This window comes from Caloenas nicobarica, chromosome 27 (assembly GCF_036013445.1).
Source record: "Caloenas nicobarica isolate bCalNic1 chromosome 27, bCalNic1.hap1, whole genome shotgun sequence".
Lineage (NCBI taxonomy): Eukaryota > Metazoa > Chordata > Aves > Columbiformes > Columbidae > Caloenas > Caloenas nicobarica.
The window spans coordinates 2978076-2989362 of record NC_088271.1 but is presented as its reverse complement, the minus strand read 5'-3'; the positions used below and the strand labels follow the sequence as shown (position 1 = coordinate 2989362).

The 11287-nt window shown below is 60.3% G+C and overlaps 3 protein-coding genes across 3 annotated transcripts in view; 2 read left to right on the top strand and 1 right to left on the bottom strand.

Moving 5' to 3' along the window:
* REX1BD (required for excision 1-B domain containing) overlaps positions 1-11287 on the top strand; it is a 133390-nt gene that overhangs the window by 37997 nt on the left and 84106 nt on the right. The window lies entirely within an intron of this gene.
* On the top strand, positions 5478-7231 carry GDF15 (growth differentiation factor 15). Its single transcript, XM_065652822.1, has 2 exons — positions 5478-5799; positions 6447-7231. The coding sequence occupies exons 1-2, from the start codon at positions 5478-5480 to the stop codon at positions 7229-7231; spliced, it is 1107 nt and encodes a 368-aa protein (XP_065508894.1).
* On the bottom strand, positions 8704-10639 carry LOC135999201 (uncharacterized). Its single transcript, XM_065652756.1, has 3 exons — positions 10105-10639; positions 9385-9501; positions 8704-8996 (listed from the first exon to the last, which is right to left on the bottom strand). Exons 1-3 carry the CDS (start codon positions 10617-10619, stop codon positions 8990-8992), a joined length of 639 nt encoding a protein of 212 aa, XP_065508828.1. The 5' UTR covers positions 10620-10639; the 3' UTR covers positions 8704-8989.

Genomic DNA, 11287 nt, shown 5'->3' with positions numbered 1-11287 from the left:
ACTCTCCGGGGGTGGGGGGAAGATCGAAGCTTTTGCTCCTCAGTCATGAGGAAGCTCATCGTGGAGCATCTTGCTTGGGTTTCTTGGCTGTAGAACCCGAGATCTCTTTGCTGGGCTGGCTCCTCGTAGATCTTAATTTTTTTTTTTGTAGCAGCCTGGTCTGTTCCCCTTCTTTTCTTCCTCCCCCACTCCTCAAACCCTCTGTAAACGAGGTGGGATTTTTGGGCAGCGTCCATCTGGCGGGGCCGCTCGCCTCCCCGCGTTTTCCCGGCTCGCAAATCAAAGCTGAGCTCAAGCGAAGGTGCTGGAGAAACACCCCCCCCCAAACCCCTTCACGCTTTTCCAGCCGCTGCCCAAGGGCTCCCCAGAGCTCCCCCCAGAAATCCGCAGCTGCGGGGCTGGTGCAGGGGAATGGCTGGAATTTCCTGCCCGCTCCGAGCAGCCCTTGCATGTTCGGGCAGGTCCCAGGTCAGGGTTTGCTGCCTCTCGCACCCTCGCTGGGGATGAACAGGCTCCCAGTACATCGGGAAATTCCCAGTATGAGCTTCCCACGGCAGGGGGGATGCTGTGGTGGAGGATTTCCCCATCTCGGGGCTCCTCATCGTGGTGTTTCAACCGTGTTTCTCTTGCCCTGCTGCCTGGAGGTGCCTCATCCTCCAGCTCCAGCTTTTCGGGAGCTTCACCCCAAATCCTGGGGTCAGTTTTGGGCCCCTCACGCCAAGCAAGACGCGGAGATGAGGTTCTCAGGGACACGGGTTAGTGCCAGGGGTGGGTTAACAGTTGGACTCCATGATCCTGAGGGGCTTTTCCAGCCAAAACAATTCTATGATTTTATAGAAATGGATTGTCACCACTACCTTTGCTACAGGCTGGGGTTTTCTTGGCTGGTTCCCAACCAGCATCAGAGTCCAGACCTGGGCGAAAACCGATTTTCGCCGCTCCTGGCCGGCGGTGGATGCTCTGTACACAACCCTGCCCCGAGTCACGTTCCTCTGACTAATTCCCTCCTGACGGGCACGTGAAGCCCGGCGGTATGCAAATAAATAAATGTATTTCTGGTGGAGGTTAGGCTGGCAGCAACCTCACCTAATTCTTCAGCAGCTTTCATTCTCGCGCCCCATCCAAAGTTGTGCCTCGCGCTTAAAAAAAACCATCCAGACTCTTAAAATCCTATGGTTTTAAGGAGCTTTCTGGGTTTTCCTTCCCTTGTAGCATCTCCTGAGGCTTCCCTTGGTAAAAGAAATGATGCTCTGGGATGTACTGAGGTTGGATTTTATTTCCTTCATCTATTCTCCCCCCCGGGCTCTACTGCTTCTTTTTAAAGCTGCTTCTCTCAATAACCATCACTTTGATCCTGCCCAGGCTGAGCTTGTCACCTGCTCCTCATGCGAATGGTGCTCCAGAGGCATTTTACCATATACCATTATACCATATACCATATTTATGTTTGCCGAAGGGGGAATAACATTTGTAAAGCCTCCTGGCTGAGGGACAGACCTTGCCTGGAAATCCGTCTGTCCAGGCAGTCTGTCCCAGGAAAGATGCTCAGGGCCAGCGGAGAACATCCTCATGCCCAAAGGATGGTGTTTTGGGGCAGAAAGTGACGTTCTCTCAAGCAATAGTTCCATTTTTGGTGGCTGGTTTGGAGACATCTCCTGCACTGTCCGGGCAGAGGGGGCTGGAAATTCAAGTTAATCATTGATCACGGGTGCAGTCAAGGCAGAAATGGCTTTTTCCAAGTGGAGTAGAAAACACATTTTTGTCAGATGCTGTAAACTTGCAGCAAAGGTAGAAAAGCCTGATTCCCACTGTGTCAGGGCAAAAGCTGTGTTTCTGCACTCACCTGACTCATCCTGTTTATTTATTCTTTATTTAGAAATGTCCAAAGGTCGATACATTGACCACTCTGCAAATTCATCATGACTGCGGTCAAGCGCTGGGAAAATATGGGCTGTGACTTCCCGACCACGCCAGGCTGGCAGCGGAGGGAGCTTCCTCATCTCCATCCGCGAAACGAGCCGAGATGGACCAAACCTCATCCCCGAGGTGACCGATGGACCATGTCAGAGCCTGGCTGGGTTCCTCCTCTCCACCCGGGGGTTGTTCACCCCAAGTTACTTCTGGAAATGCTGAAGCTGCTTCCAGCCACCAATTTCCCCAGAGACCGAGAGCCCCGGGGGCTGCTCGGAGCTTCACGTGGTGGCAGCCGCTATGGGAAGCTCTGCTGCTCTTCCCTCCCCAGCTTTTGGCTGAAAATACGCCGTGGGAAAGAACTATTGACCTCGTTTGCAGGAAATATCCCTCCTCCAGCATCCAGTTTGCTCAGCCTGAGTGGTTGTGGGGAGCACGTGAGGTCCTGGAGGTTGTGGGGAGCAGCCCCCGCCTGATGCTGTTTGCAGAGGGATGCTCTGGGTGTGGGATGCCCTGGGTGTGGGATGCTCTGGATGGGGGATGCTGTAGGTGACGGGATGCTCTGGGTGTGGGATGCTCTGGGTGTGGGATGCTCTGGGTGCGGGATGCTCTGGCTGATGGGATACTCTGGGTGTGGGGTGCTCTGGATGCGAGATGCTCTGGGTGTGGGATGCTCTGGGTGCAGGATGCTCTGGCTGATGGGATACTCTGGGTGTGGGATGCTCTGGATGTGGGATGCTCTGGGTGTGGGATGCTCCGGATGTGGGATGCTCTGGGCGATGGGATGCTCTGGATGTGGGATGGTCTGGGTGACAAGATGCTGTAACGTCACTCTGTCTGTCCTGGGGCTGATGTGCTCTCATTCCTGGGGGGGGCTCTGGCTTTTGTTGGAGGCTCTCAGCACCTTTTTGGGAGCTCAACAGCCGTGAGGAACTAACAGACCTAAAATCTGGAAGGCAACACTTCCCCTCCTGCTGCTTAAGATAAATGAATTTCTGCAGATAGCTGCAAAAATACCCGGGGTTTCTGCAAACACATGCAGGCAAGCAACTGCAGGGAGTTTCCACACTTTTTGGGGAATGGGAGCTCTCCAGAACCCCCTTGTCTGCGCTCACCCCCATCAACCCCATCCCACTCCGAGCCCTACATGAGCTGGTTCAAGTTCAAGGCTGCGGCCAGCTTGCGTTTCATGGGGAAGTGACTAAAGTTCATGTTCCCCTTCTTATTTCTTTTGGTGTTTGATCTCAGCGTTTGCAATGTCGATTCTTCCCCCGGTGCTGGCTCAGCTGGGAGCTGCAGGTGGCTCTGGGGACCCTATGCCATGTCCCCTCCCCGTACCGACCACCTCACCTCTGGAGGTGGAGAGAGATTGAAAATATTATTTCCATCTTTTCAGGGCTCAGCTCTGAGCTTTCCCGGGGCTTTCTAACCTTCCCAGCTGCTGGCCTCCCTGCGATGGGAGGGATGCGCACGGGATGTATTAACGGGAGAGGAACCTGCATCGCGCTGGGAAAGAGGCGTTGGACAAATCTGACTTTCTGCTGCAAAAAGATGACGCGGTACCGGCCCAGTGAGGACTGGAGGACCTGTGGGATGCCGCTTCCACGCGGGGCAGGGGCTTTGCAATCGCATCTTGCAGGCTGGTGAGGACACGCCGGGACATTTCATAACCGGCCACTCAGCATCCGCAACCGCTGCTCTTCAAACACAAGTTTTACGACTGTTGCTGGACTGTAAATCTCTGACTTCCATGGCTGGCGCCTTATGGGGGAAAAACATCTGGCTTTGGCGAGCTTTGATGCTCGTGGAGCACGAGGCCCCATGCGTCACTCACGGATGGGACTCGGACCACGCAACACGCCTACAGTTTGAAAATTCATTGCAAAAGCAGAAATTTCAGGATTTTGGGGTTTGGCCGGTATTGCTCAAGGGACAAAGAGATTGCTAGTGGGTCAAGGCCAGTTCCTGCTCCTGGACATGCTACATGGCCCCCATTTGGTTTTCAATGAGCATCTTTGGCACCTCGCAGAGGGTGGAGGGGGCTGGCGGCCGGGCTGTCACCTGCTGGGGACCCGGAGATGTTACTGGTGCTCCCAGGAACTCACCAGGGATCCTGCAGCTCCAGCTGGAACAAAAGTTTGGGTTGAAAGTTTGGGTTTGACCTTCCCAGCTCCCCCAGTGCCCCCCCTGCCGTGAGCAGGGACATCTGCACCAGCTCAGGTTGCTCAGAGCCCCGTCCAGCCTGGCCTGGGATGTCTCCAGGGATGGTTCAGCCACCACCTCTCTGGCCAGCCTGTTCATGATGCTGCTTGTGCTGCCAAACTTCTCCTTTTGCACGTTTTAAGGGGAAGAATTTGGCCTTGGTTTTGCCTCAGGCAAGCCCTGGAGAAACTGGGTGAGAAAGGCAGGAATTAGGCTGGAGCGGGGGATAAACAGCCGTAAATCCTGGGATTACTGGAAGCACATTCATCCCGCGGCGGGAGCGCAAAGACCAGGTGCTTGGCACAACTTCGGGACATTTGGGAACAGCCTCGTCAGCACCGGGGGGGAACTGCCCGTTGCCTTGTCCCACCGGGGGGTTTCTGGTCCCTCTACTTGTGTTTTTTGGTCAAAGCATCCCTTAGAGAAGGCAAGAGATGGGTGATCCCGTCTTGGCGTTGGCGGCTTGTTCCAACCGTGGATTTTCTCCGCTTCCCGCTGGCTCTGTGCCACCCCGGAGCACTCAGCTCCATCCCAACCCGGCTTCGGGCTGGTGCCCGGGGTGATGTAACCACGGCCGTCGTTGCTTCAGAAGGGACCAAACCCAGGGCAGGGCTGCAGAGGAGCCGCTGCCGCAAAGCCGGGCGGCGGTGTCATCAGCCACTTTGGTAGGACAAGGTCTAACCTTAATCCTCTTCCTCTTCCGTGCATTGCCAGGATGCCCAGATGCCACTTCAGCCGAGGGGTTTTAGGGAAAAACTGCGTGTCTGGCTCAGCCCTATGTGATGATGGGGACCTGTGTGACAACGGGGACCTGTGTGACAATGGGGACCGGCACGAGGAGAAGGATGGAGGCGGCCACCGAGGACGCAGGGATGGACAAGCCGTGCCCGCAGCGCTTCCCACCTGCACGTCATCCTCCGTCCATCACCCCCTACCACCTCCGAGGCCACCGCTTGTCACCCGTGGCCACTTGTCCCTCACCGATGGAGTGAGTGGGATCCCCTCGGCCACGAGCTGGCTGGGGAGAACAGGAGGTGGAAGGGAAATGTTTGTGCCTGAGAAAAACTATGACATATTTATCATCTCCGCGGCTGCAAATCGCCTGATCCTGGCACCACCGGAGATCCCGTACGAAATCCCAGGCAGAGCAGGAGAGATTCCTGCTGGGTGTTTATTCCGGCGTCACCCGCCGGCAGCCTGGGACGGGGAGGAGGGGGGACAGAGGGCGGGCAAAGTTCGGCTCCTATAAAAATCCGATCTGGTCCACTCCATTCATCTCCCTGGCAGCATCGCCAAGAGCTGCACCTCCAGCCCTTTTTTTTTTTTGCGCAAGAAGTTTTGCAAATAAATCGCTCCCCTGCGTGATGCCGAGGGCGCTGCGGGACGTCGGGGCTGCCGTCACCTGCCTCCAGCTCCTGCTGCTCGCCACCCGCGTGGAGCCGAGGCCGCGCGGGTGGGATGAGGACAGGATGCAGCTGGAAGCCGTCAAGAAGGGGATCCTGGAGCGGCTGGGGATGTCGGCTCCCCCCGTCATCCGGCAGCGGCTGGACCAGGAGAGCATCCGCCGAGCGCAGCGGTTGTACCGGCAGAAAGTGGCCGAGGTGATGGGGAACCGGAGCCGGGAAGAGGAGGAGGAGGAAGGAGCCGTATCCCGGACCAAGCGCCTGCACCGCCTGGCACCCACCCGTGAGTGGCCGCGGCTTCGTGTCCCTCCTGTCACCCTCGTCCCGCGCGTGTTCCCTGTTTTGTCCCCACTCGGGCATGTCAGCGTGTGCCGGGACATGACCGGGCATGAATCACACGTGTCCCCATCACCCTTACCCAGGCGGCTTCTCCTGCCCTGGTGGTGACAGGAGCTGCTGTTTGAGCTGTTTTGCTTAAAAACACCAAAAATTTGGGGTGAAGGTTTTGCCCAGTGGCAGCTGTGGGTGCTCGGAGTGGGGGCTGTGCCAGCTTGGGGACAAACGGAGGGGACATAGGGAGGTGCCATCCCTAAAGCCCTAGTCTGGGGTTTCATCTGGATCTGGGGTGATTTAGGGAAATATTCAGCTCCCTGGGCTGGGGGGGGAACTGGGGCGGGGGGGTCACAAGGCGCCACCCCTCAGTGAGACCCTCCGGTGGGGGGGTCCCTGGGGACAGGGTGTCCTGGGTGGTCCAGGGCTGAGGATGGGGCTGGATGTCCCCATGTCCCCAACCTCGGCATCTCCTCGGGGTCCGGGTGACTCCACGTTGGCGGCAGCTTGGCTGCGGGACAGGAGTCAGTCACGAGCCCGGGCTGGGGCGGGGGGGTGGATTGCCAGCTCTTACATCAGCTGTCCTCACTGTCCCCACAGTGCTGCGCTGGCCAGATGTCCCCCAGGGACACCAGGACCCCCAGGACCCCCGTGCTCCCTACCGCTACCGCCTCGTCCTGTCCCGCACCGAGACTTTCCACCGGCAGCTCCGGGTGGTGCAGGCGGAGCTGAAGCTCTTCAAGAAATCATTGGCATCCCACGCCACGTCCCCTCCGGCCACCTCGCTGTCCCCGCGGGTCAGTATCTACACACTGGGGGGGGCTCACGACCCCCCCAAGCTCCTGCGGAGCCAAGAGCTGGACCGTGACGCCCCGAGCTTGGACATCACGGCGGCCGTGCGGCCCTGGGCTGCGGGTCCCGAGGACACGCTGCGCCTGGAGCTGGTCTTCACGGCCAACGTCACCGCCTCGTTGGCCACCTCGGAGGGCGAGACGCTGGTCCTGGAGGTGGAAACCCACGAGCCAACCATTCGGAGAGCCCGGCGAGCCCGGGGGTTGGAGGAGGAATGCGGGAAAAGCGATGGGAAGTGTTGCCTCAAGTCCCTCAAGGTCTCCTTCCAGGACATCGGGTGGTCGGACTGGGTCATCGCCCCCAACAGCTACTACATGAGGTTCTGCGAAGGTTCCTGCCCCCACAACTACAAGCCGGCCAGCATGCACGCCCAGATCAAAGCCCGCATGCACTCCCTGTCCAAAGCCACCCCGCCGCCCTGCTGCGTCCCCGCCGCCTACGACCCCATGGTCCTGATGCACTACGACGGGCAGGGCCGGCTGGTGTCCACCCTCTTCGAGGACATGCTGGTCACCAAGTGCCACTGCGCCTGATGCCGGCGCCTCGGACTGGGACCCCGCACGCATCCCGGCAGCTCCAGCATCCCAAAACCCAGCCCCCTTTGGCACAAAATCCCCCCTGGGCTCTCCAGTTGTGACCCCCCTCCTCCGCAAGCCACAGTAACTTATTCCCCCCTCCCGCTCTTCCCGTATTTAAAACCTTATTTTATATTGTAGGTGGGTCCTTTCCAGCCCAAAGGGGTCAGGGGTGGGTCTGAGCATTGTTTCTTCTCCGCTTAGAGACTTATTTATACAACCTTCTTATTTATTGCTAACTTATTGCATTTTATAGCAAAATACGTTTTTTGGGGGAAAGGTTTTTTTGTGTATATTATTATTTTATATATTTCTATAAAACAGAAATAATGCCATAATGTAAATGAATAAAGTGATGGGAACGGGGATGCTGGCGGCTCCTCTTGCACATTTTGGGGGGTCTCCAAGAGGACGGGGTTGAGCAGGGACCTTCAGCTGGGGGTCCCACAGCTCGGCCCCTCAGCCACACCTGCTCCACGTGGATTCTCCGGTAAATCCTTACAGTTTTCCAGGGCTGGACCAGCTCGATCCCTGCCCCGGGGGGTGAGTAACACCTGGGTGATGCTCCCAGAGACCTTTGAGTTGTTTATGTCCTCCAGATGGGCGCTGCGCACAGCCTTGACCCCCCCAGCGGGATGACCAGCTGGGATGTGGGTGATGCCCAATTTCCAGGTATCTCAGCTGTGTGTGTGGGGAAACCCTGGCTCCCCCCCGGTTCTGCCAGCACGGAGGTCGGTGGCACACACCATTGTCCCCAAGGGACTTGCCACAGGATGGGGCGGCTCTGCTGGTCACAGCTCCTCTCTGTCCTGTCCCCTCTTCCAGCACGTCCTGGGGGCGTCCTGGGGGTGTCCTGGGCTGCTCGGTCCCTTGGCAGCTTCTGGTGGGAACCTGGGCTTGGGGAGCGTGGGATATGGGGACCTCCAGCCTGGGGACATGGGCTTCGGGGACCCGGACTTGAGGGATAGGGGATATGGGGACGCCCAGTCTGGGGACATGGGCTTTGGGGACCGGGACTTGAGGGATAGGGGATATGGGGACCTCCACCCTGGAAATGGGGTCTTTGGGGATCAGGACTTGAGGGCGATGGGATACGGGGACCTCCAGTCTGGAGATATGGGCTTTGGGGACCAGGACTTGAGGGACACAAGCTGTGATGTCCTCCACTCTGGGGACATGGACTTGAGGGACTTGGGCTTCAGCGACCTCCGCTCTGGGGACCTGGGCCAAAGTGATATGGGCTCTGCGGACCTGTCCTTGATGGTCCTGGTCCCTCGGGACCCCTGCTCTGGGGACTTGGGCTCTGGGGGCTCAGGGACTTTCTCCAGGGACCTCCAGCTTTGGGACGGCCACCCCGTGTCCTGCCCAGGGCTCCCAGCAGACCACGAGCTACGCAGGTAATTTAAGATAATTAAACCATTTAATGGGGCATCACGAGGGCTGGAGCTCAAGGGACCCAGGCAGAGCCGTGGGGACACCCGGACAAGCCCTGGGGGTCCCCATGTCACCAGGCTGCCGGTCCCCTTGGGCTGCACAACCCAACAGCACCGGGCTCAGGGATTTTGCCAGGAGCATTAAAAAATAAAACGGCATGTTGCTCCGTTCCCAAAATCGGCAGATTTAGCAGGAAAAGGGGAGGGGTGCGGGTGACCCAGTGCCCGGATGTCCCCAACCGCCAAGATGTCCCCAAATGCACGTGCGCCGTGCAACTCGCCATCAGCAGCTGAAAGGGGAAGAGGAACCGGGGGCTGCGGTCACTCCACGCCCCCCCCACTTTCCAGGGGGGCCCCACGCGTGTCACCAGCCGAGACGGCTCCGGCAGACGCTGTGACAAGGTGACCCTGCGGTCGGTGGCCACCGGCCCCGGGAGGACACGTCAGCCCTCACACCACAGTGGGAACTGGGGCAAAAGTGGGGGGGGATTAAAATACCCCCCGCCCCCCAAGAGAGGCGTCCCTGGCAGGATGAGTGCGTGGGGACACGTGTGTCCCCGTGTCAGCCATGGGGAGTGCCCATCCCCATCCCCTCTGGGCTGGGGGGACACCAGGGCAGAATCAGGGGGAGTCAAAGTGTCACCCCACAGTCCCCCCCAAGCTCCCCTGGCCCCTCACTGGTCGGGGACAATGTAGATGTCCTCGGGGGCTCTCTGCGTGTTGGCGTAGATGGGCTGGTCCCCGGGGACTGACTCGCCCTCCAGGAAATAGTCGTCGTCTGCTGGGACCTGGGACCTGGGGAGGGGACAGAGGGGTGACACTGTGCCTAGGTGACGGGGGGTCAGGGGTGGCCGGTCCCCGATGGGGGACCAAATGTCATGGGGTGGCTCTGGGGGTGCGGGTGGGGAAAAGGGCTCAGCCCCAGCAAGTGGCTGGGTCTTGGGGAGGGGACAGCACGGGATGGGTGGCACTGGGGGGGTGGCACTGGGGGGGTGGCATGGGACAGCGCAGCATGGGATGGGATGGGATGGGATGGGATGGGATGGATAGGGTGGGGTGGGATGGGATGGATGGATGGATGGATGGATGGATGGATGGGATGGGATGGGATGGAATGGATGGGATGGATGGGTTGGGGTGGGAAGAGATGGGGTGGGATGGATGGAATGGAGAGGGTGGGGTGAACTGGATTGGATGGGATGGGATGGATGGGATGGGATGGATGGAATGGGATGGGGTGGGATGGGATGGATGGGATGGAGTGGGATGGGATGGACGGGATGGATGGGATGGATGGGATGGGATGGCCCAACATGAGCTGGCTGGGTTGGGACACCACGGCACAGTCCAGCCCAGCCGGGGAGGGGACGGGCCATGTCCCACCAGCCAGTCCCTCACCTGTACCGTTCCTCCTGCCACCGCGGTGTCCACCCCTGGCCAGCACGCCGGCTCACAAACACATTCTCATACTCCGGCGCGGTGCCGGCGTCGCTGCCACCGACCTCATCACCCCGGCTGATGTAGTGGGGCTGCCCCAGCGCCGCGGGGGGCTCCTGCTTCCCCCACCCCACGCCAGCAGAAGCCGCTTTCCTCCTCCGGTAGCAAACCACGGCGGTGACCGCCAGCAGCACGGCCACCCCGCCGGCCGCCCCGGCCACCTTGGCCACCAGCCCCACGCTGCCCCCGCACTCCCGGGCGTGAAAATCGGTGACATTGAGGATGTGGCCGTGGGCCGTGAGGCAGTGGCAGGGGGACACGGTGCAGTTGTGTGGGGAGCAGGAGCAGGGGGCCGGGACGCTGCCCAGCGCGTCGCAGCCCCACGGCACGGCCAAGGGCTGCAGCAGCAGCAGCAGCAGCAGAGGGGACGTGGGGTGACCCATGGGGACCCACATGGGGGCTGCAGGGTGACCCATGGCCCCTCCACCCTGCCAGGCGCCTGGGGAGAAACAGGGGGGTCAGCAACGCCCGCCCGCGCGGACCCCCAGTTCTCCCTCCCAGTGCAAACCAGTGCAGCCCAGTCTGGCACCTGCCCCGCTCCCTCTCGTCCCCCGGGGATGCGGGGGGTGCTTTGCTGCCCCCCCAGCCCCAGCACCCCAACTTGCCTGCGCTCCGGCCGCCTCTCTGGCGCAGGCAGGGGTGCGGGAAGAGGAACGGGCGGGTCCCAACGTCCCGTGTCACCCTGCCAGGGCGTCACCGGCCCCGGGGGGGGCAGAGGGCAGCACCCCCCTCCTCAGCGCGCCCCCGGTCGCTCCCGGCCCCCCGGCCCTTTCCGGGGTGCTGCTCTGAGCCCCCGAGCTGCGCTGGGGCTGCTCCTGGCCCAGGGTCTGTGCGTGGGGGTGCCCGTGTCCCCGGGGTGTCCCCACCCCGCTGTTCCCCACGGCCGCATCCCCCCGTGTCCGCCACTCATGTCAGTGTCCCCCAAGGCTGTGGTGGTGTTCGTGTCCTTCCTCCCGTGTCCGTGTCCCTCCGTGTCCACCCTCTCACGTCCCCATGTCCACCCAGGCCACGTCCGCCCCCTGGTGTCCGTGTCCCCCCTCTCACATCCACGGCCGCGTGTGCACCGTGTCCGTGTCCATCCCCT

What these genes read in the sequence shown, in the direction of transcription:
- GDF15 (XM_065652822.1), top strand. Translation starts at nt 5,478, where the DNA reads ATGCCGAGGGCGCTGCGGGACGTCGGGGCTGCCGTCACCTGCCTCCAG. An exon ending in GCACCGCCTGGCACCCACCC is followed by an intron (nt 5,800 to 6,446) that starts GTGAGTGGCCGC and finishes CTGTCCCCACAG; the next exon opens with TGCTGCGCTGGCCAGATGTC.
- LOC135999201 (XM_065652756.1), bottom strand. Translation starts at nt 10,619, where the DNA reads ATGGGTCACCCTGCAGCCCCCATGTGGGTCCCCATGGGTCACCCCACG. An exon ending in TGGCAGGAGGAACGGTACAG is followed by an intron (nt 9,502 to 10,104) that starts GTGAGGGACTGG and finishes TCCCCTCCCCAG; the next exon opens with GTCCCAGGTCCCAGCAGACG.